We start from the raw sequence: 26,113 nt of genomic DNA on the forward strand, positions 1-26,113 counted from the left end.
TTTATTCCACAGCTGCCCTAAATTAACAGCATTGGTAATTACCAAAATCATTTTTTATGTTTCTGTAATGGTTAATACACCAATATGTAGAAGCTCTTTAAGCGAAATGATATTTTTAATGCTAAAATATAATTGTTATTGTTATCCAGGAATTTTCAAATTTACTGATTTACAAAAAAACTGAAAAAATACTAAAGCGCATTATTATTTCTTGATTAATATGTCAAATTATAGTTATTTATTGGCTTTCCTGAACAGAAAAAATAGTTTTAGTGGTTGAATGCCCAGTGGCCCAGTGAGCCAGCTCAAATTTGGGTATAAAAAGGTGAATTCAGTTTGAAATTCCTCATTCCAATGGTGATTGATCGCACAAAAGTTTCATCTAAAGCAAGTCTGTGGGAATAGCTAGAAACTATTTGAAACTCAATATCAAAAGAGACTGTCGAAAAGTACATAAAAACAATGCCAGCAGGAATGCAAGCTGTTATCAAGGCCAAAGGAGGCCATACAAAATATTAAGTTTTTTGATTATTATGTGTGAAAAAGGGCTATTTAGTCGTTTCAGTTTGTTATTTGCCAAATAAATAATAATATTTTTAGATTTAAACAAGTTTTTGAAAGATATCTAAAATATATAGTTTTCTCGTTTTTATGACAGGTGGTCTAATAAATTTGTTAAGCACTGTATGTAGTATTTATAGCATAGTATATACATATGATATATTTATGTGTGTGATATATGTATGTATTAGTAACAGATAGTATATGTATGTAATACAGCACTATGGATGTAGTAATAATGGAAGAAAGACTAATAGCAGTAGCAGTTGCAGTGGATGTCAGGCAGGGCCATGGCAGATGTAGCTATAATCCACAATCCAGGTTCAATCACTATCCATGGGAACCTGTGAGACGACAAAGCACAAAGACTTCAGGGAAGAAGCTAAGTTAGTAACATGCCTTGGTAGGACATTAAAGTGTTCAGGTGGAAAGTAAAAGAGAAGAACAGAGGAGCTCAATGTACCATTGGAAGTCCCTCGACAGTCTAATTCTATAGCAGCATAACTAAGGGCTGGTAGAGACAGTGTCTGCTTCCCAGACTAAGACAGGAAGATGGTTCCACAGGAGAGGAGCATGATAGCTAAAGGCTCTGACTCCTGTTCTGCTTTTGGAGACTCAGTGTTCTAGTTGGGTAATTTTAATAAACCAACCTGGAAGTAACAAATGCATATACTAGTTTTTCTGCATTGTTTTGAGACAGGATGTGCCTGATTTTTGCAATGTTGGGTAGGTGAAAAAAGGCAGTCCTTTTTGAAATTGTCTTACATAGGAGTTAAAGAAATTTGTCTTACATGGGAGTTAAAGAACAAATCCTGATCAAAGATAACTCCCACATTCTTTACAGTGGTGCTGGAGGCAATGACATCCATAATTGCTGTCATCAGAAAGTGAGTGTTTGAGTGAAAGTGTTTAGGGCCTAGTCCTATAACTTCAGTTTTGTCTGAATTTAGCAACAAAAAATTGCTGGTCATCCAGGTCTTTGTGTCCCTAAGACATGCTTGGAGTCTAGTTCACTGATTGGTTTCTTCTGGCTTCATTGATGAACATAGCTGCTTAGTGGCACGGTGGAACAGTGGCAACACTGTCGCCTCACAGCAAGAAGGTCCCAGGTTCGATTCTCGCTGGGGGTGTGTCCTCCACCATGCCTTCGGTGCCTGCTGCTTGAGGAAAAAAGGCCTTTCTGTGTGGAGTTTGCATGTTCTCCCCGTGTTCACCTGGGGTATCCTCCATAAAAATATACCCCCACTAAAAACATGCAAGAAGATCACCACCTGACCAATGGTGACGACGAGATGGGTCCCCGGGCGCCGGTCTGGCTGCCCACCGCTCCTGGTCTGCCGCGGAGGAGGGACGACCAGGATGGGTGAAAAGCGGAGGATAAATTTCGCCTCGTGTGCGACGAATAAAGGGGAATGTCTCCCCCCGATTCTTCTTCTTCTTCTTCTAGCTGGGTATCATCTACATAACAATGAAAATTTATGGAGTGTTTCCTGCTAACGTTTCCCAGAGGAAGCGTAGATATAGGATGAATAGAATTGGTACAAGCACAGAACCCTACAGAACTCTGTGAGTGGCTTTAGCGTGCACAGAGAAATAATCATTAATGTGTACAAACTGAGATTGATCTAAAAAGTAGGATTTAAACCAGCTTGTGTTCCACTGAACTAAACTAAAGTTGAACCAAATAGTTAACTTTTGTTTGTGAGATCTCCATTGTGACCCTAAATAAGCCAATAGAATATCAATAGAAATTTTAAGAAAAAGAAGACTTTGAGGGGGAACCCTTGTTTGCCAACAGGCTTTTGTCCGTGCTGATATCCATTTGAGTATGCAGCTTAGAGAAAACACTGTACAGTCATATTCTTACAGTATATATACTAGATGCCAAAGACAATGATAGTGCACTTCTACACAGCCATCATTGCGCCCATCCTCACCTCCTCCATCACCATCTGGTACGTTGCTGCCACGGCCAAGGACAAGGGCAGACTGCAGCGTGTCATTCGGTTTGTAGAGAAGGTGATTGACCGCAGTCTCCCGTCTCTTCAGGACCTGTACACCTCCAGGACCCTGAGACGTGCAAGAAAGATTGTGGTTGATCCCTCTCACCCCGGACACAAACTCTTGGAGACACTTCCCTGTGGCAGGAGGCTGCGGTCCATCAGGACCAAAACCTCACGCCACAAGAACAGTTTTTTCCCGTCTGCTGTCAGCCTTATCAACAAGGCCCGGAACCCCCCCGACACTCTTCGCACTCTTCACACTCCACCTCTGCCTCTACTTGTCACATTGATATTGCCATAACTCAATGCGTTACATTAACGCTCACCTTGGATTTTGTTTCTTGGATTTGCACATTTGTGGACATTCAAAAAAAAAAACAGACTGTGTATATATATTTTTATTGTTATATATTTTTTTACTTTTTTGTTTATTTTTAGAAGATTGTCATGCACCAACTTCACCAAAACAAATTCCTTGTATGTGTAAAATCGTATTTGGCAATAATGATTTTTCTGATTCTGATTCTGAATTACAACTAACTGAATTAGAGACAAAAAAAAAAAGTCAAAACAAAATAAAACTAAAGTATAATGAAAAATACAAAACTATTTTAACCTTGCTCTTGCTGAACCACACAACACTGTTTAAGTTGGGTAGAAAACTGTCAGCTTGACCTGATAACAGAGGTTGGAATTGGATTTTTATGACTCTGTGCCAGCCATGGCTGGATGCATTGTGTTTACAGGTCATCGTGAATGTGATATCAGGAAAGCCTTTTCTTCAAATTTGACACAAACTTTCACTTGGACCTCACAAAACGCGCTCATCCTTTAGTCCTGTGAAGTCACAGTGACCTCACAAGACATGTTCATCCTTGAGTCCCAAGTGAAGTTTGTGCTAGTGTTGCTTTCATCAACGAAAATTATGACTAAATATCATCGTCAGCGAATTTTTATCATGTGACGAAAACAAGACGAGACGCAACGCAACGTAAACGCTGGTCATGTGATGATAACTATAATTAAATATATAATGCAGTATTGTTGACGAATAAAAATGAGACTAAATGTGGATTACAAAATAAAAACTCTGCTAAAATGTCTCTTCATCTTCGTTGACTAAAACGAGATGAAATGAAATGTTACAACATTATTTTGTCTCGTTTAGTCACATTGTTATTATTATTTTGCAGTATTTCTGTTTCCTGTGTCTCACTTCAGGGACTGCATCAGGTCGCACTGCGCAGTCACAGGCGAAGTCACTTCCTCAATCCCCAGTCGCAGCATTATTTAGAAGATGCAGCTGCGGTAGGTTAGCGTTAACGACAGAGAACTGACAAAGAGAATGGGACCAATGGCTGGCCAGCTGGCTTTGGTTGGTAAAATAAATATGTTGTAAATTCAAATCAGAGCATCTTCCGTGTCTGGAATGGATGTATTCTTGAGCCTATAAGGTAACAATAATATAATAATAAGACAGCCTTGTTTGAATTGTGAAATGGGTTTGGCTGAAAGAAAATTTTGTCTATACTACTAGGTACTTATACTACATTGACTAGGTTAGGCACTACTAAAAAGAGACTAAAATACAATTTTCATTCAAATTAGACTAAAATGTCATCAGTTTTTGTCGACTAAAACAAAATGAAAATAGTCACGGATAATTCTGACTAAAATAAGACTAAAATGCTCAGACTTTTAGTCGACTGAAACTTGACTAGACTAAAAAGAGTATGAATTTGACTAAAACTAATAAAAACTAAAATGACAGCTTGCCACAAAGACTAGACTAAGGATAAAATGGCCGCCAAAAACAACACTAGTTTGTGCCATAATTTAAGAATTCATATGCTACTTATGACAAAATCCCACACAAATGTCTCACAGCATTAAATGATAAAGTGATGACATTTTATATGCAAAATGTCAAAGGTCAGCTGCACTGTGGCATCATAATGTTCTGCACTTTTGTGGCCATTATCCACCATATCTCAGGAACATAATGGGAGATTGTGACCATATTTCACATTTTGTCAAATGCTGAACTGATGACTAATCTTGGATGAACACTGTAGGGAGAACAGAGTCCTGCAACTGACCTCTTTCCCTTGCATTCTGTCTGGAGAGCTGGGGTGGACAGACATTTCAGCTTCAAAGGGTTACCTATCACTTAAACTGTTCTCATGGAGATGCTAATTCTTTCTTTACAGCTCCACACCAGATGAAGGCATTAAAACCATCTGAATGGCCAATCACCAGGCCTCAGAGAGACCCCAAGAATCAGATAACATTGACAAGTTGTAAATCAGACATTCCTGTAGCAAACTGTTTTGTGTGTCTGTGTGCTTTCTTTACTACCACATCAGAATAATGCAAATGATATGTTTGATTCAACTTTGGATGTTCCCACAGCACTAAACTTACAGTTTGTATGGTATCAATGCTTTTCCCGTGTTTCTAGGTTGTAAAATGACAAAAACTATGATCTTAACTCTCATAATCATTTTTTTATTGGGTTTCTACCATGGAACCATACTGCCATTTAGAGACTAGAAGGGGTTAGGTTTTAGATACTGGACATGAGACAATTATAATTAGTAGTGCTTAATTCAGCAAATATAATCTACCTTTCCTTGTTTCTTTGTTCTATTAGTTGGTTATACTATTAGTTGTCGTATACGTTGGTACTGGTATTGAAGAATGTTGCCATTAATCAACCAAATGTGTCTGATGCATGTATATTGGTGTCAGCATACATGTGTGATTGAAAATTTGATCATTTAAACTCTGTGATTGACCATAGTGAGAAGCAGATGAGTCCATCGCACACAATCGTTATGTTAGCCCCGGTTCTTTTACTGGAAGCCCAAGAACAGACCGGAGAAATCTTCAGTTCACAGCCGAAGCATTTATTGAGGTCACAGGTGAAGTATAGCAGCACTGGGCTCAGACTTACAGAGCTCTCGCAGGAATTCTGTCAGAGTGAGCCCAGATCTTTTATAAAAGTTCACATTTATCTTCTTGGGCTGAGCCAGCCCCGTACAGAAGTTGGACTTACGCGACCAAATGTAACTGGTCAGTTACTGTCATGCCTTTGGTTAACAGTTAGTTATAAAGTCACAAATAAGTTCAAAATGTTTAAATAAATAAGTTAATTTCATGGTTAAAAACTGTTAAAATGCTATGGTTAAAAATGTCAGAGTGAGACACCCTTCGTAAAGGATCGTTTGGTTTCTGTAGAGTGGGTGCTCATCACATTAATAGACAATCTTTGGTATTTCCTCTCACGAGAGACTGGCTAGCGGTACGGCAGAAAAATTAACATCGTAAAAATCCTCATAGTGAGCTGTGTTGACTCCAAAGCGTTTGAGCCTCGGGAAATGTTCGTCTTTGTAAGTATCATGTATACAAAGCACTTATATAGAGGCCATGAATGTTATGAATTAGTGTTTGCAAGTCAATTGTGTTTCCGTTGGCGGATGCCGATGTTACCGACGTGTATTAGCTACGTGAATATGATAAGCAACCTGTGTGTGAGTGTTGTTTAGGCGTTTATCTAATGTGACAGACCTTACTGACAGAAAAGAGAAGTGTCATCTGCCTTCTGTTATCAAAACTGACTTTCACCAGTCATGCTATCTCACAGTTCTGAACAGTACGAGGACATACATTAGGTTACACAAGTGCAGTAGGAAGGTACAGAATAAGAACACATAAAATCACTAGACAAAGCCAATTGTAACACTTAATGTTTTCTCTCTGTAAGATAAAATCACAGCGTCCATCCATCCATCCATCCATTTCCACCCGCTTTATCTAGGACCGGGTCGCGGGGGCAGCAGTCTAAGCAGGGACGCCCAAACTTCCCTCTCCCCGGACACTTCCTCCAGCTCATCTGGGGGGACCCCGAGGCGTTCAAAGACCAGCCGAGCGACATAGTCACTCCAGCGTGTCCTGGGTCTAGCTGACTCCTCTCGATGTGGAGGAGCAGCGACTCTACTCTGAGCTCCTCTCAGGTGACAGAGCTCCTCACCCTATCTCTAAGGGAGTGCCCCGCCACCCTGCAGAGGAAACTCATTTCAGCCGCTTGTATCCGGGACCTCGTTCTTTTGGTCATGACCCAAAATTCATGACCATGGGTGAGGGTAGGAACGTAGATTGACCGGTAAATCGAGAGCTTCGCCTTTCGGCTCAGCTCCTTCTTCACCACGATGGACGATACAGCGACCGCATTACTGCTGCCGCTGCACCGATCCGCCTGTCAATCTCACGCTCCATTCTTCCCTCACTCATGAACAAGATCCCAAGATACTTAAACTCCTCCACTTGAGACAGGATCTCTCCCCCAACCCGGAGGGAGCAAGCCACCTTTTTCCGGTCGAGAACCATGGCCTCGGACTTGGAGGTGCTGACTCTCATCCCAGCTGCTTCACACTCGGCTGCGAACCGTCCCAGTGCACGCTGGAGGTCCTGGCTTGATGGAGCCAACAAGACAACATCATCCGCAAAAAGCAGAGACGAAATCTGCCGGCTCCCGAACCGAACCCCCTCCGGTCCCTGGCTGCGCCTAGAAATTCTGTCCATAAAAATAATGAACAGAACCGGTGACAAAGGGCAGCCCTGGCGGAGTCCAACATGCACCGGGAACAGGTCCGACTTACTGCCGGCAATGCGGACCAAGCTCCTGCTCCGGTTGTACAGGCACTGCACAGCCGTCAGCAGAGGGCCTCCAACCCCATACTCCCGGAGCACCTCCCACAGAATGATTGTGAGGGACATGGTCAAATGCCTTCTGCAAGTCCACAAAACACATGTGGACTGGTTGGGCAAACTCCCATGAACCCTCAAGCACCCTGTGGAGGGTATAGAGCTGGTCCAGTGTTCCACGGCCAGGACGAAAACCGCATTGTTCCTCCTGAATCTGAGGTTCGACTATCGGCCGGATTCTCCTCTCCAGTACCCTGGAATAGACTTTCCCAGGGAGGCTGAGGAGTGTGATCCCCCGATAGTTGGAACACACCCTCCGGTCCCCCTTTTTAAACAGAGGGACCACCACCCGCATCTTGCCAGTCCAAAGACACCGTCCCCAACTGCCACGCGATGTTGCAGATGCGTGTCAACCAGGACAGCCCTGCAACATCCAGTGACTTGAGGTACTCAGGGCGGATCTCGTCCACTCACGGAGCTTTGCCACCGAGGAGCTTGCAGACTACCTCAGTGACTTCGGCCCGGGTGATGGACGAATCGACCTCCGAGTCCCCAGTCTCTGCTTCCGCTACAGAAGACATGACAGTGGGATTGAGGAGATCCTCGAAGTATTCCTTCCACCACCCGACAATATCCCCAGTCGATGTCAGCAGCTCCCCACCTCCACTGTAAACGGTATTGATGGAGAGCTGCTTCCCCCTCCTGAGGCGCCGAACGGTTTGCCAGAATTTCTTCGAGGCCGACCGTTAGTCCTCCTCCATGGCCTCCCCGAACTCCTCCCAGACCTCAGTTTTTGCTTCTACAACCGCCCGAGCTGCCACCCGCTTAGCCTGCCGGTACCCGTCAGCTGCCTCAGGAGTCCTATGAGCCAACCAAGCCCGATAGGACTCCTTCTTCAGCTTGACGGCATCCCTTACTTCCGGTGTTCACCACCGGGTTCGGGGATTGCCGCCACGACAGGCACCGGCGACTTTACGGCCACAGCTATGGACGGCTGCATCAACAGTGGATGTGGAGAACATGGTCCATTCGGACTCAATATCTCCAACTTCCCTCGGAATCTGGTCGAAGCTCTCCCGGAGGTGGGAGTTGAAGACCTCCCTGACAGCGGGTTCCACCAGACGTTCCCAACAGACCCTCACAGTACGTTTGGGTCTGCCAAGTCTGTCCCGCTTCCTCCCCTGCCAGCGGATCCAACTCACCACCAGGTGGTGATCAGTTGACAGCTCAGCCCCTCTCTTCACCCGAGTGTCCAAGACATACCGCCGAAGGTCAGATGATACGACTACAAAGTCGATCATTGACCTCCAGCCTAGGGTGTCCTGGTGCCACGTGCACTGATGGACATCCTTATGCTTGAACACGGTGTTCGTTATTGACAAACTATGACTAGCACAGAAGTCCAACAACAGAACACCACTCGGGTTCAGATCGGGGAGGCCGTTCCTCCCAATCACACCCCTCCAGGTATCACTGTCGCTACCCACGTGGGCATTGAAGTCCCAGGAGAACGATGAAGTCCCCGGTTGGAGCACTTTCCAGTACCCCTCCCAGGGACTCCAAGAAGGCCGGGTACTCTGCACTGCCGTTTGGCCCATAGGCCGAAACAACAGTGAGAGACCTGTCCCCGACCCGAAGGCGCAGGGAAGCGACCCTCTCGCTCAGCGGGGAGAACTCCAACACATGATGGCTGAGCTGGGGGGCTGTAAGCAAGCCCACACCAGCTCGCCGCCTCTCACCGCGGGCAACTCCAGAGTAGAAGAGAGTCCAGCCTCTCTCAAGGAGTTGGGTTCCAGAGCCCGAACTGTGCGTGGAGGTGAGCCCGACTATCTTTAGTCGGTACCGCTCAACCTCCCGCACTAGCTCCGGCTCTTTCCCCCCCAGCGAGGTGACATTCCATGTCCCCATAGCCAGAGTCGTTGTCCAGGGTTTGGGTTGTCGGGGCCCCCGGCCACGACTGCCACCCGACTGCCGTTCCCCTGTAAATCATTCTAAGTGCACAAAGGTCTGTTCGTCACAGACACGGCCCAGAGCACTGGATGGTATACGGCCTGCAGCGTGCAGCAAGTGCTTACTTCTTACTTTTTTTTGTGATCAAATTTTTATTGAGCAATTGCACATCAAATTACAAAAATAAAAAAGTGAGTGGGTAAGAAAAGTGTGAGGTCGTCCATTTATCACAAAAACAAGCATTCAGATTCAAAGTAAAATACAGCACAACTTGAAAACTTAGGTTAGACGCACATAAAACTATAACACACAAATAAACAAGGACAACTGTGAGACACAGACAAACATACATACCCACACACACACACACACACACACACACACCAAACTTCAGGGGAAAGAAGTATTTCAGTCAATATCATAAGGGGTAATAATAAAGAGGACTAAAGGGTTACCCCAATAAGCTTTGTAAAGATTCCGCTGCTGTCTGCCACGTACATAGTTTTTTTTTTCTGTAGCACCATGAGTGCAGACAGTTGACAATTCCATATATACTACATCTTAAAAGGTAAGAATCCACTGTCTAATATTAAGTGTCTGATGGTTTCCATCTCATAACAACCAGCTTTTTGCTGGCTGTGAGACCAGCTAGAAGGATGCGCTTGTGTGGTCTAGAAGTGTTTAGTGCTCATAAGTCATTTAATATCAGAACAGGCACAGTCGCTGGCACTGGTTCACCCACTAGATCTGACAGTGTTAAAGCGACATCATTCCAGAGCTGTGCCGCTGGTGGGCAAACCCACATCATATGTATGAATGTTCCAGAACACCTTAGATTACAAAAGGAGCACAAGGGAGAGTCTATCAGCTTCATTTAGAAAAGTTCGCGAGGGGTTAAATAAGTTCTATGTATGAAGTTATAATGTATCTGCTGGTGGTTAGGGTTACGTGACGCCTCCTTTATACTATCCCAAACATCCTCCCAGTCAAACTCTGGATAACTCAGGATAATCTTGTCTCCACAATCTATCTAAAGGCAAATCAGGGTATGAGGATTCTAGAATAAACTTGTAAAACATAGATACTATACCCTTGGTCTTATTTTGCACTGAGATCAAATTGCCTAGGGGATGAATGGGTAATGGTTGCTGCCAAGGCACTCCATATGCTTTCATGGTAGATCTGATCTGTAAGTAAAAAAAAGAAAGAGGATTCTGGTAGATTGAATGAAATTCTAATATCCTGGAAGGAACTTAGAGCGGTGTCAATATATAAGTTGTTTAGGTAACGGATACCTCTATTGCTCCAGTGTGATGGAGAAATAGGTCTCCCTCCAATCAGTAACCCTTTGTTGTTAAACAGTGGGGAAAGTGTATGCCATCTACAGGATATCATTCTTTTTCTACTAAGCGCCATGTTCGAATCACATTTGAAACTAAGGGGCCGAAATACAATATGGCTTGTTTGTCAGAGACATTCGAAAAGAGGACATCTTCTAAATTCCATGGTTGTACCATTTTTTCCTCCAAGCTGTGCCAGGACACTGGCGTGTCAGGATCACACCATGTAACAATAGAGCGGAGCACAAATGACCAAAAGTAATATTTAAAATTGGGTACTGCTAGGCCACCACCTTCTCTACTTCTCTGTAATGTGGATAATTTAAGTCTGGGACATTTTTTATTCCAGATAAATTGGGAAATGTCAAAGTGTAGTTTCTTCCAATAATCTGTGGGAGGGCAGAGTGGGATCATTGAGCTGATAAAATTAATTCTTGGTAAAATATTAATCTCAAAAATAGCAATCCGGGCCTGTCGTGAGGCAGGCAGGATAGCCCACCTCTCCATATCATTTTTTACGGTTTTATGCATTTCCAAAAAAATTATGAGTTCTAATACAATGCAGAGAAGGAAAAAAATCTTAATTCCAAGATATTGAAAGCACTGGACAACAGGGACGTTAGTGACGTTCCTTGTGACAGGGGATGGAGTGGGAAATAATTGCCCAGATAGAATTTGTGCGTAAGGGTTAGAATATAAAACCTGAATCACATGGATGAAGCCTTGCCCAACCCCATAGTCTCCAATACAGACCACAAAAAGGACCACTCCATCCTATTAAAGGCCTTCATAGCATCCAGGGAGAGCACAGCCAGTGGGACTTTTGTGTCTTTCGCAGTATCAATAACATGAAGAAGTTGCCTAACATTGTCATAGGCAAGTCTGGTCTTTATGAATCCAGTCTGATCACAATGAACCAAAAATGGCATAAACTTCTCAATACGCCGCGCGATTAGCTTAGCATAGATTTTCAGGTCTGCAATTAACAGGCTCAGGGGTCTGTAACTAGCGTAGTCCGTGGTGTCTTTTTCGTTCTTCAAGAGCAGTGATATAAGAGCTATATTGACATCTCTTGAAAAAGCGCCTTCCTTAATTGATGCTGTAATCATATCTAAAAGTAAAGGACCTAATTTCTCCCAAAATATAAAACTCCAGAGGTATTCCATCTAACCCTGGGGATTTATTTGACTGCATAGACAGCACCGCTTTTTCTAATTCTTCTAACATTAAAGGGTTGTCAAGGCTCAAAAAATCTTCCACTGTAAGAGATGGTAAATCCAGCTGTTTAAGATAGTTCTCACATTAATTTTTATTTTGCTGCCCCTCAGAATGGTATAAAGCAGAATAAAAATCACTAAAAGTTTTATTAATCTGTTTGGGTTCTGTTGTTATGAGGCCATCAGTTGATCTAATGGAGGGGACGTCTGCAAAGCATTTGTTAGATCTAATTTTCATGGCCAGTAAATGACTGGGTCTGGACCCATGAAAATAGTATCATTGTCTTGTTATATGTATTAAGAATTCAGATTGCAGTTTCAAAATGTGATTCATTTCTTTTTTAACAAGATCACATTTGGTCTCTGTCTGAGGAGTAATTATTTCGCAAAAGAAAGTCAAATCTAGAAAATTCCACTTCAAGAGTTTGTAATCTGGCAGATCTCGCTTTACGCAAACTAGAACTAAAAAGTGTAGCATTACTTCTGATAAAACCCTTCACTGCATCCCATAATATCCTAGCATTATCTACTGAACCCGCATTAAAAGAGAGTAACTTGTCCAACTGAGAAAGGAATTGTGCTTTAAAATCCTCATTCTTCAAGTTGAAGCGCCATCTAGTGGCACATTTGGATAAGCATTTCAGAGTGGCGCAACAGAACACAGCTTTATGGTCTGACAGAGCAATGGGAAACAAAGTAGTAGCATCACTCCTTTGAAAAAGATGGGGGGATGAAAAAAGAAAATCTATCTATTCTAGAAAATGTTTTGTGCCTGTGAGAAAAGAATGAATAGTGTTTTAAGGCCAGATTCATTGATTGCCAAACATCTACAAGATCGCAGAGCAGCAGTAGCCAGCTCTTGGTCCCTTGAGGCTCTTTGATGGGAACGATCCAGAGCAACATCCCACACAGCATTCATGTCAGCCCCAACTACTATTGAATACTCAGTCAGTTCTAACATATGATGCTTTAAACAGTCATAAAAATCTTTCTCAATCTTTATTAGGAGCATAAACCGAAGCAAGAGCGACTTTCCGTCCATATAGCGCTGCTTTCGCAATAACCAATCTGCCTACAGTGTCCGCTTTGATGTCCAGCACTTTGATCGGAAGATTACGTCTAGCTACAAGTGTGTTTATGTGGTATGTTTAAACTGCCAGCATTCCATACTAAAATAGATAAATCACCCATTATTGTATTGACAGGATCTCATAAGAAAGTAGGGAAACTGGAAAACATATGCAACAACCGGAGGCGATAATCCCAGGCGTAGTGGCATAAACAGACAACTCTCCTGTGGCATACATGTTGAATTGCCCCATAACGCATTGATAATGTAATATCTGACCATAAGATATCCCCTGAAGACAAAGACAACACACAGAAGGGACAAACACTAACAAAAAAGACAAGATAGAAATGGATACATACATATACATACATACGTAAAATAAGCTAGGCAGGCAAACGAAGTAGCTTTAAGCTGATCCGTGACTATGTATGGATAAGGGGCAGCAGCATTCCAAAGCTCAACCCCGCGACAAGCATAACAAACCGTAACTGTATAACAGCAATCCACAGAATATACAAGTTCTGCAAGCAATAGGCTTTACAAGTACTAAACATGGAGATAAAGACTTACATAGAAGAGAAGGCTCTCCTTACCCATCACCTCATAAGCTTGGTTTACGCTTCTGCGTCGCAGCGACGCCGTACGCCATCACTGAGCATTCATAGTTCTGCGTCGAGAGAACGTGTTGCTCCGCAATTCGCCGCCAAGCCGCTAGGGGGGTGTGGCTGTGTCTTTGTATGGTTTCGGTTTCTTGCTGCCGCAAAGAGGAGTTGTAGCGGTGGTCGTACTTGCGTACCTCCTCGATAATTCTTTCTTCAGCTTGGTCTAGTTTTTCTTGTAGCGCTCACCACAGAAACTTTGAAAATGGCGGTGTTTTCGTGCTGCGACCATAGGGCTGCGACTGAACCGAAAATTACGTTCTGAACGAATCAATCACAGTCCTCGACGTTCACGTCGACGCGTAGTCAGGATTTTTTGGAGGTGCGCGTCAGGCTACGGCGTAGGGTCCGCGTAGGGGTCTGCGACGCAGAAGCGTAAACCAGGCTTCAGTCCAACAAGTGAGAAGATCATGTAGCAGCAACAAATTTATTAGACCACCTGTCATAAAAACGAGAAAAATATTTTAGAAATCTTTCAAAAACTTGTTTAAAACTAAAAATGTTATTGTTATTTATTTGGCAAATAACAAACTGAGACTAAATAGTCTTTTTTCACACATAATAACCAAAAAGCCTAATATTTTTTATGGCCTCCTTTGGCCTTGATAACAGCTTGCATTTTTGCTGGCATTGTTTTTATGTACTTTTCGACAGTATCTTTTGTTATTGAGTTCCAAATAGTTTCTAGCTATTCCCACAGACTTGCTTTAGATGAAACTTTTGTGCAATCAATCTTTGAGGATAGGATTTAAATCCGGACTTTGACTTGGCCAGTCCATCAGTTCCAGTACTCCAGATTCCTTTTTCTTGGTCAAATAGTCTCTGTAAAGCTTTGAAGTATGCTTGGGGTCATTGTCTTGTTGGTATATGAACCCACGCCCAATCAGATTCAGTCCAGAAGGGATTCCATGATGCACTAAGATGCTGTGGTAGATGGTCTTGTTCATGATACCGTTGATTTTCACTAATTTTGCCCACGCTGTTTCCATACCATAATGGAATCTCAACTGTGTTTCACTGTGGGTGCAATGCATCTGGCATCAAAACGTTCTCCAGCTTTTCTGCGGACATAAACATGACGATGCTGACCGAAGAGTTTAAACTTGGACTTGGAGTACCTTCTTCCAGTCATCAACAGTCCAGTGTTTGTGCTCCCAGGCAAATCTGAGGCATTTCTGGATGTTTGCAGGCCTCAATAATGGCTTCTTGGCAGCTATTCTTCCCTTTAAGCCTTGTTCCGTCGGTCGTCTGCTTGTGGTCATTCTGGAGACTTTCTCAGACTCTGATCTAGAAGCATTCATCTCAGCCTGACGATCAGCAGTGGTCTTCCCTCTGTCTCTAGTACTTAAAATCTTGAGGTGTCTGACATCTGCTTCAGTTAACTTTCCTTTCCTGCCTCTTCCCGGGAGCATTTTGTAAGCACCAGTCTCGGCAACTTGACCACACTGTGAGAACACTTTATGTCTTTCCCTATTTGTCTCAGAGACCATCCAGCATCATGAAGTGCTTTAATGTGGACTCTTTCATTTTCAGTGAGCTCTCGACGTTTTACCATTTTGAAGAGGAATGAGGAATTTCAAACTGAATTCACCTTTTTATACCCAAATTTGAGCTGGCTCACTGGGCTTCTCTGAGAAGTCAGAAATTTATCAAGCATAACATTCAACCACTAAAACTATTTTTTCTGTTCAGGAAAGCCAATAAATAACTATAATTTGACATATTAATCAAGAAATAATAATGCGCTTTAGTATTTTTTCAGTTTTTTTTGTAAATCAGTAAATTTGAAAATTCCTGGATAGCAATAACAATTATATTTTAGCATTAAAAATATCATTTCGCTTAAAGAGCTTCTACATATTGGTGTATTAACCATTACAGAAACATAAAAAATGATTTTGGTAATTACCAATGCTGTTAATTTAGGGCAGCTGTGGAATAAACCTTACTTTGGGTGGTGGTCTAATAAATTTGTTAAGCACTGTATAGGAATGACCAAGACTGTTTAATCCAGAGGGCTGCAAAAGCGCCATAAGCAAAAAATGAGAGCTGGGGAAGTGTAGTCTAACTATTGCTTCATCTGCAGTTACCCTTCGCCATTAGCTGGCTGCACCTCCATCACCAGCTGAACGTCGTGGTCCTGCAGATTATCTGTCAGTGAGGACAGTATGTTGAGGTTCGGTAAAGAATTGACCTCGGCGTCCTTGGGAGAGTGAAATGACTCAGTTTGACCACCTGTTTTGATTTTTAGAGTGGCAGGGTAGCATAGGGAGAATTCAACTCCTTTAGCTCTTGCTGTGTCCATGGCTTGAAAGAAGGCCTGGTATCTCTTAAGGGTGTAGGTGCTATAGTCAGGGGAAAAGCAAATTTTCTGTCCATTCACTGTAGCAGGTGATTTTCTCGCTGCCCGTAGGATGTGTTGATGGGTGGTAAAGCAACGGACATTAAATATCATGGTACGGGAACCTGTTCTGTTCTCGTCACTGTATATCTGATGTGCCCTCATGATTTCACCTTGAACATCCCCAGTGGAAAACCACTCTGGTAGGGATTTTGTTAGGAATTGAACAGCGTTTGATCCTTCCACTCCTTCAGCCAGGCCGATAATGCAGAGGTTGCATCTCCTGTCGCGATCATCTCAGCGTTAATTTTCCCCATTTCTGCCTTCACAATTCCAATACTTCCTCTTAAAGTCATTAAGTCCGGTTGTATAGCAAACAATTTCTCATCAGTTTTATTCTGTCCTCTTCTGATACGTTGCTGTCAAACTAGACAGATAGTTAACACTTGAGGTGGTCCAATGAAAAACTGAGGCGTGGAAGTTTAAGGTCTTTACTTATATTTCCATCCTTGAACAGCGTAATTGAATCCACTCTCAACATTCTTTGTAAAAAGACATATAGTGTCCCAACATCGCCATGAACGAGGAGTGAACTGCACTAGCGATCTCCCGACTGAAGCAATTAATCTGATGCAGCTCCCCACAGACATATAACGGAAAAACCACAAGGTGGCACCAAAGGACAACGTAACGTCTGCATACAGATACTCATCAGATAAAGGTAAAACGAAATGAAATCAGGCTATTTAAATAAAACAAAGTATAGTTACAGTACAAGTTTCTTTCCCAATTTGTTCCAGTTGGTCAAAACGAGCTTCGAGAAAACAGCGTTGCTTTTCTAGCATGAGGTCCGCGATAGCCTCAACATCAGCACGTATAGTGCTACTATTCTTTGTTGAGGAGGATGCTGCTGCAGCAGCAGTGTTCTCCTGACCTGGAATCTTTCATCAGTAACTGCGACTTTAACAAAGGTAACCTCACCCACGAACTCCCTAAATACAGACAGTTTATTAAATGCCCGACCAGAGAGGAGAATATTCTGGATCACTGTTACACCACAGTTAGGGATGCTTATCACGCTGTCCCCCGTGCTGCACTGGGCCACTCTGACCATGTCATGGTACACCTGATTCCTGCGTACAGGCAGAAACTAAAGCTCTGCAGCCTGTAGTGAGGACATCAAGGAAGTGGACCAGCGAGGCTGTGGAGGATCTCCAGGCGTGTTTGGACTCAACTGACTGGGATGTGTTCAGGATTGCTACCAACAGTCTGGATGAGTGTACAGAGGCTGTGACGTCCTACATCAGCTTCTGTGAGGACTGCTGTGTTCCATCACGCACCAGGGTGAGTTACAACAACGACAAACCCTGGTTCACAGCCCAACTCAGACAGCTACGGTTGGCAAAGGAAGAGGCCTTCAGGAGTGGGGACAAAGACAGATTCAAAGAGTCGAAGTACAAGTTTACCAAGGCGGTGAGAGAGGCTAGACTGTACTCTGAGAAGCTCCAACACCAGTTCTCAGCTAACAGCTCTGCGTCTGTCTGGAATGGGCTCAGGCAGATCACCAGCTACAAGCCTAAAGCCCTCCACTCCATCAACGATCGATGCCTAGCCAACGACCTGAACGAGTTCTACTGCCGCTTTGAAAGACAAAGGGACAGTCCAGCAACCATCCCCCACGACACCTCCCAACAGCTCCAGCTCCAGTCACCTCCACCAATGCCCACCTTAAAGACCCCCCCCCCACACCTCAGTGACGACTCTTTCCATCCATGAGAGGGATGTCAGCAAACTCTTCAGGAGACAGAACCCCCTTGAAGCACTGCGCTGATCAGCTGTCTCCAGTGTTCACAGGCATTTTTCACTGGAGACATGTGACGTGCCAGCCTGCTTCAAGTCTTCAACCATCATCCCTGTTCCCAAGAAGCCAAGGACCACAGGACTTAGTGACTTCAGACCCATCGCCCTGACCTCTGTGGTCATGAAGTCCTCTGAGCGCCTTGTGCTCTCACACCTCAAAGACATCACTGACCCTCTCCTGGACCCCCTGCAGTTTGCCTACAGAGCCAACAGGTATGAACACGATGCAGTCAACTTGGCCCTCCACTTCATCGTCTAGCACCTGGACTCGCTAGGATCCTGTTTGTGGATTTCAGCTCTGCCTTCAACACTATCATCCCAACTCTGCTTCAGGAGAAGCTCTCCCAGCAGAGCGTGCCTGACTCCACTTGCAGGTGGATTACAGACTTCCTGTCTGACAGGAAACAGTGCGTGAAGCTGGGGAAACATGTCTCCGACGCAAAGACCATCAGCACCGGATCCCCCCAGGGCTGTGTTCTTTCTCCTCTTCTCTTCTCCCTGTACACAAACAGATGCACCTCCAGTCACCAGTCTGTCAAGCTCCTGAAGTTTGCGGACGACACCACCCTCATTGGACTCATCTCTGATGGCGACGAGTTCGCCTACAGGTGGGAGGTTGACCATCTGGTGACCTGGTGTAACCAGAACAACCTGGAGCTCAATACTCTAAAGACAGTGGAGATGGTTGTGGACTACAGGAAGAACTCAGCCTCACCTGCCCCCATCACCCTCTGTGACTCCACTATTGGCACTGTGGAATCTTTCCGCTTCGTGGGAACTATCATCTCCCAGGACTTCAAGTGGGAGCCGAACATCAGCTCCCTCATCAAAAAAGCACAGCAGAAGATGTACGTCCTACGGCAGCTGAAGAAATTCAGTCTGCCAAAGACAATGATGGTGCACTTCTACACAGCCATCACAGGTGAGTCCATCCTCACCTCCTCCATCACCATCTGGAACGCTGCTGCCACCGCCAAGGACAAGGACAGACTGCAGCGTGTCATTAGGTCTGCAGAGAAGGTGATTGGCTGCAATCTCCCATCTCTTCAGGACCTGTACACCTCCAGGACCCTGAGGCGTGCAAGAAATATTGTGGCTGATCCCTCTCACCCCGAACACAAACTCTTTGAGACACTCCCCTCTGGCAGGAGGCTGCGGTCCATCAGGACCAAAACCTCATGCCACAAGAACAGTTTTTTCCCATTTGCTGTCAGCCTTATCAACAAGGCCCGGACCCCCCCCGACACTCTTCACACTCCACCTCTGCCTCATCTTGTCACATTGAAATAGACACAACTCTATGCGTTACATTAACGCTCAGCTTGGACTTCTTTCTGAAAAAACAGACTGTGTTTCTGGAGAAAAAAAAAACAGACTTGTGTATATATATATTTATGTTGTTATATTTGGTACTTCTTTAATAGCTTATTTTTAGTAGATGTGTCATACACTAACTTCACCAAAACAAATTCCTTGTATGTATAAAAACGTACTTGGCAATAACGCTTTTTCAGATTTTTCTGATTTCTGATTTCCTATTGGCGTGTTGTTTTAATGTTTTGTCTACTTTTACTCGCCACGTTAAACCGCATTACTTTTTCAGAGTTAAAGCCGAACTCTTCTTTTCTTTGACCTTTAAAGCTGAATCACATAAGAATATTTTTGTAGATATTTTCAACTGGCCATCGAAAGTATTCTCGACTTTATTATTAACCCAGAAGTTTTTGCCATATGGCCGTCAACCTCTTTGGACTGAGAGTCCTGCAGCCAGACTTAACCCATCTGTTTTGGTCAAATAGCCATCGAAAGAGCCGCTCCTTGTCTGTTGTTGACATCAAAGGCCTTCCAGCCCCTGAAGCATCTCTGTCAAACACTGGTTCTCCACCGTGGTTCGACTGGTTCCCCCCGTTGGACCGCAGCGCAGATCAGAGCTGACAGCCCGGGGCCTCCTCCCTTCATGGCAGTTTGGGATAGGCTGCCAGTGGAACGCCGCTGGCACAGAAGTAGAAGAGTTTGAACAAAGAGTTGCTGTCCTAGGCTATAACAATCTCAATTTTCATTTGACTCGCTTAGTCATTCATTCAAGAAATTAACACTACATTCGCGTCCTTATTTTTCCTCAAAACTACTTCTCACTATTGCCAAAATCAGTCTTTTTATTATTTTGCTATAGCTTCTTCATCCATTTGTTTGTGTTACATCATATAATCCATATTATTTGTGGTATCATTCATCATTCACATCCATTGTCATTATTGTGTCAAATAAATAATACTTTTCATTTAAGTCATTTTCAGACAGTGTCCTTTTCAGCTGGAAATAGACAATCTGTATTGAGAGCTTACGCTTCAGATGATGAGATTGATCTCCCATTGATTCGGTAATTATTATTAAATCAGCATTAAAAGAAAAGAATAACTAAAATCCCTCTGAGCTGAGGAAGGTTGGTGCCCCCTTTTTATATTTACGAGTGCAAACATTAAATCCAAAGGTATAGTGACCTGATTCCCCCACAACACCTTGAAACTGTGCCTGTTGTGTAGCTCTTCTGTGCTGTTGGGTTTAAAATGTGTTTGAAGCAGCCATGTACAGTTGTGTATATATATACAAATATATACTGTGCAATGGTCAAAATGTGTCCACCAGTAGAGATTTGGCAATAGCATGGGCACTAACCCTGAAGCCATATTTTTACAGTGTCAGTCACAGTGAATGCACTGCTCCCCTGCTACACAGCAAACGAGTGTGGCTGTTGATAATATTGCAATCAGTGTAGCTGCTTTGTACTCTTTTCGCCTGCATATTGCTTTCCATTCTTTTCTTATATTGTGGATGCATCCAAATTCATATAGTATTGATATTATCAACTCAAAAAAAAAAAAACATCATTACAGATGTTCTCCTTCTCCTCCTACACACACTATCTTGGTGCCACATGTGGTGTGAGAGTGACAGTGGGTGGTTACAGAGGGTAAATGGACTTTATCTATATACTGCTACTCTGATGACCACTCCGTGCTTTTACAACACAAGTCTACATTCACCCATTCACACACTTTCATACTACACGATTAGGCCACCTCCTCATTACAAGCTTTTTTTTTAACCCTTCATTCTCTTCTTTAACTTGATAGTTTACCTACAGTGGATTTCAGTGAAGCTTCAAAGCATGGTGTGCTCATTCAACTCATAACTAAAAAGAAGCAGAGAGCTCCAAATTGTCCCTCACCAGGTGATCTTGTGGCGAAAAGGCACCCAAGCCTAGGCCAGATGGGTTCAGTTCCACTTACACATGAGTAATATCACTCTAATAATGACCAGTAGTCATTGGAGTCTGATGTAATAGGTTTATTGTGTGTTCCCAAAATACACACAATAAGCTGAACTGGTCCTGCAGCTGAATCAGGAAACAGAAATCACTCTCATTTAAACCTATTTGTAACTCCTCCTAATGTGGAGATTCAATTCAAATTTGTTCCCATCAATATTTGCTTTTTTTTTTTTGGCTGGCCAAGACATTTTTGTTTATTTATCTGTGCTTTCCACCACACATCACTGCCCTGTGAAGTTTATTGTCCTTTTCATTAACTGAATATAGTGAATATCAGCACACTCCATGCCAATACGTACCTGACATCATTCTTATTAACTAACATGTTCCATTCTCATTAACTAATATTTTCATGGGAATGACATCAAACACATTCTTGTGCCACTTGATTAATTATATTATTACATTATATTATTATTATTATTTATTATATTTTGTCATTATATTTGATGGCACAGTTTCATACTTATCTCATTCTGTTACCATTATATTCGACATTATATTCACTTCAATGTCGGATAAATTTTTTCCACAAGATTCAATATCGGATAAATATTTCCCACGATCTCCATAGGGCACTAATGACAGGGAGTTCTCTTCGGCTCCCACTTTACCACCATAGATTCTGATATTTATTTTGGATTTACACAGCGTCCTAACTCTTTTGGAACCAGAGTTGTATATGAAGCTGTGAAACAACTCTCTCTCTCCAGAAAATGTATTTCATATTGATATCCATTTTAAATGACTGAAGACTAATGGACTGCATTTATATAACGCTTTTCTAGTCTTGCCAACCACTCAAAGCACTCTACAACACAAGCCAGCATTCACCCATTCCTACACGAGTGGCAGAGACTACAATGCAAGGTGCCATCTGCTTATCAGGAGCAATTAAAATTCACATGCACAGTCACACACCGATGGGTTCAGTACCTTGCCCAAGGACACTTTGACATGTCAACTGCAGAGACAGCGATTGAGTCACAGGGTCAAGGATCGAACCACAGACCTTCTGATTATTGAATTAACGTCATCTGTGTGTGTGTATCCTGCAGAGATATCTGTCCCATTCTGAAGGATCCAGCCAGTCTGACAGCAGTAATTGACTTGTTTGAAGAACATGTGAGGAAGAATCACCAGCAGGTTGATCTGATTGTAGGTAAGAAAACAAAGCAAAGCATTGTTTAATGTAAGCTACTATTATGGAGACTTAAAGGAACTGTCGAGGAGAGTGATAACAGCACCTTTTTAAAAGTGTTTGTTGACACAACTTCTTGGGATTATACCAGACTGGCTTGCTTACAATAATATGCATAGCTTTTTTCAAATTTTGTTGGTGAGGCTAACTTCCTTATTCAACCAATAATTGCTGCGTCGTTAGATGTAGAAAAGGCTTTAACAGTTTCAAATGGCCTTGTCTGTTTCATACATACAAGGTACATACATAGGCTTGACTTTGACCCTCTTGCTGATGGGTTAGAGCTTTATATAATGACATGGTCTCCAACCCTTTATCTCTCAAGTGTGGTGTTTACCTTCCAGTAGAACCTTCCAGTGGCCCTGAGAACTCAATGCACTGACTGAGGAAAATATATGCAAAAAGACAAAATGCAAGCAATTAAGAAAACATCCTCATCAAGTTGTCAAAACATGCACATGCATGTAGAAAACATACTGCAAGTCCATAATACATGGCTGCAAAAACAGGATATTGCCAGTAGCATTGACAACAATGGAAACTGAAATGCTGTGCATGTGTTGTTGATGCTCTCTTAATTTGCTTGTGTTTTTGTCTTTTTCAAATTTTTATCTGAACGCGTTTTCTGAAGTTGCAGTGTGTCGACGTCTCAGGCCATCGTACCAAAGCCTTATTAACCTCCAAATGTGCCATTATGTGTAGATGATTGAGGAATCAAGAAGTAGCAAGAAACAAGCTCTAGTTCGGCCATGACATCCTGCAGCGACCACGTGCTTACACTGTCCATGGACAGTTCACTGAGGTCTTCGGCAACATCCGAAACATGTCCCTGGCCCAGGCAACTGTCTCCACCTGCCTCAAGGCCACCACAATAATAGTACCTATGCTGAATAAAGGTGCTGAAAGGCGAGCACCCTGTCACATATCATCATGAAGGGCTTTGATAGACCAGTCCTCTCACATATAAAGGCTAGCCTTTCAGACACCTTGCACTGACCCACTGACAAATCATACACTTTTGGCAGAATGTTGTTCATTCATTTCATTCATCATTCATACTAATGCACAAAGTTCAATCAGTCGAACTGGCAAAACATGTAGCAAAATATTATCACCACACATCAAATAACTATCTGTGGTGTTGTATGTTTTTTCATCTGTTGAAAATCTTCCACTAGCAAAACATTCATAATCTGCCAAATAATCTACCTCGTAGTTTGTTGGTGGTGCATTCTGTAATGTGAAAATCCTAAATTCTGCATACTTTTCACAAAATTTAAATTTAGGATGATGGTCCAGATAATCATGATTCTTTTGAGACCCATACAAAAATCTACATTGGATTCCACACACAGGGAGTCTAAAAGTGGTGCTTAGTCCTGTTGTGGGACAAATGTACCTTCTCTACACTCATATTGCTGTACCTCGGTACATTCTTCAAATGTGTGCTTCTCTGGAACAACTGTGGGTGATGTTATTAGGGCTTCTGCATGCATGCTTTCGTTAGAAGTCATTCCCGTTACAGTATACCATACCCATTTGTACCACCCATTTTGATTAGCATTTTCCGAAAGTTTATCAGTGATACTTCTTTGTTTTTACAGTACATCTCCTCTTAATTAATTGATGAGAGTTTGGTCAGATAGGATTCATCATTATGGTTTCACCACCTTCTGTAGCTTAGTTGCACTGGAGCTGTCAATGGAATCAATTACTTTATTCCTGAGAACTGGATTGTTCTGTCTTGTTCTTTCTGCCTCTTTAGCTGTTGGTTGATGTAGGTGGATTCTTATTTTCAGCAAGTAGGTCATGTTATGGATAAGGGTTCGAACTGGAGCCACACAAACCACCAAGAAACAGGAGTTCTTAATTGATTTAATGTCGATTTATTTTCTTTAACATAGTGAAGATGATGATGATTGGTTCTAAATAAAGAAACAGGTTATAGTAAATGGTGAAACAACATGGATTCAGCTTTCAAATAATGTCAAACTCATAAATCATATTTAGCAAATGAGTTAAAGAATGCAAGTTATCATTCACCTTGATAGAATTTCTTAACATATCATGAGAACAAAAAAGCGGAAGAAAGGCTACTTACATTGAAAGTAGATCAAAAGACACATGGCAAACACTCAGACAGCTCAAAGCTCAGTGCAACGTCAAGTGTTCAGAAACAAAGAGAGGAAGTCCATCTCCAGACCTCTATTTAGAAGTGCAGGGAAGAAGTACAAAGCCTGATCTACCTGTAGCACCTCTTGTGGAGTGGAGGCAAGGTAGGCTAACAGTACTCCACTGGGACAGGAGGGATACAGACTTGTACTTTATCACAGCTCGCCTTTCAGCACTTTCAGGTCTATTGGTGTGATATTCAGATCGCAATGCTCTCCGCAGTTCAGTTTGATAAGCATTGAACTCAGTACCTTCTGCCATGGAATTAATCATCCACCCATTGCCACAATGCTGTAGCAGGTTCTTCATAGTGGGTGCTTCAAGGATCTGAGTTCACACAGCCTTGATGTCTCACAAGGCTAACAGTTTGCCCACTGTTTCCTCTACGAATGCCCTTATCCACTTACCAGCCCCTCATGAATATCAGGCAGTCTAGAGATCAACCTCACAAGGTTGAGTGCTTGCCACGGTATGTAATAACTAGGATTGAGCCGGATACTCGTTTCAGACGAGTATCTGGTACAGATAAACCATTTTTGACGAGTACGAGCATGATATGATTAAAACTCGTCAATATCCGTGCTCGTGCTGAAGGAAAATCCTCATTGGGTAACTGACTGTCTTCACGCTCTGTGATTGGCCAGTCACACACAGCACCCGCCCCTCCCTACACAGTCATGTTGCTCTCTTCAGTGCTCCTTAGGTTTTGTTCAGCTCGCCTCTATTTTGGTTTGTATGATATTTAAAGTTACTTGGTGAACTTGTTTTGAAACATACGCAGTGCATTTGACAAGACAGAGCTGAAAACGGCTCGTGTCACGTCAGTCACTGCCTCCACTCCGGTCGGGTTTTTTTTTTTTTTTTTTTTTTTTTTTTTTTTACCGTCTGCTTGCTCTTAGTTTGGCCGGTGATATTGCGATCAAAAACATTGAATCTCAATTCTGAGGCTGTTCTGTAAATATTCATTCATACACTTTTCATGTTCAATTCATGTTCTGAATTCATAAAAAACTTGTTCTGTAAATAGTTCTTTTCCTTTTCGTGATCAAAAACATTGATTTGAATCTCAGTTTTGAGGCTGTTCTGTAAATAGTTTTCAAATAAACAATAAATCTAGCAACTTCTGGTCAATCCATATCAATTTCAGACTTAAAATAATGTACCAATTTAAGCCCCACCCATTTCTGGTTAAACCACGCCCCCTCCAAGTACAGATACAGATAATTTAGATGGTTGAACAGATACAGATACAGATACAGAAAAAGATAGTGGTGTACTCGCTCATCCCTAGTAATAACCCTTTGTCAAAAATTAGAAACTGAACAGGATCAATATATCTGTCTAATGGGTGTATGTTGGGTCTGTATCTAAGATCATAGGCTTTATCACTCTATTTGAACTGTTTACTCGACTTATCAAGGCCTTCTATTGTCTGAAAGGTCTATTACACATGCTCAATTTCTGAATTCAAGCTTAAACAAACAGAAAAGTATGGGCTTGAGTAAAATATGACAGACTATTATGAACATGAAAGTATGGGCTTAAGTAATATATGACCGGCTATTATGACAGTTGTGCATATATGCCAGGCTTGGGAGAGAGAGGAAGAGACAGGCACGAGCAGAAAGTGTCCATTTTTCTCTTTTACACACACATACAAAGTAAACACGTACACATGTACTCACACACTCTGGGTGCC

The 26,113-nt window shown here is 42.6% G+C and overlaps 1 protein-coding gene across 1 annotated transcript in view; it reads left to right on the forward strand.

Annotated features, from left to right (window-relative positions):
* Positions 1-26,113, forward strand: part of aprt (adenine phosphoribosyltransferase) — a 52,782-nt gene that overhangs the window by 9,160 nt on the left and 17,509 nt on the right. Inside the window, exon 2 of the mRNA XM_076743057.1 lies at positions 22,100-22,203. Coding sequence (XP_076599172.1) covers positions 22,100-22,203 — 104 coding nt within the window. The remainder of the gene's footprint in view (positions 1-22,099; positions 22,204-26,113) is intronic.

Source organism: Chaetodon auriga, chromosome 11 (assembly GCF_051107435.1).
Source record: "Chaetodon auriga isolate fChaAug3 chromosome 11, fChaAug3.hap1, whole genome shotgun sequence".
NCBI lineage: Eukaryota > Metazoa > Chordata > Actinopteri > Chaetodontiformes > Chaetodontidae > Chaetodon > Chaetodon auriga.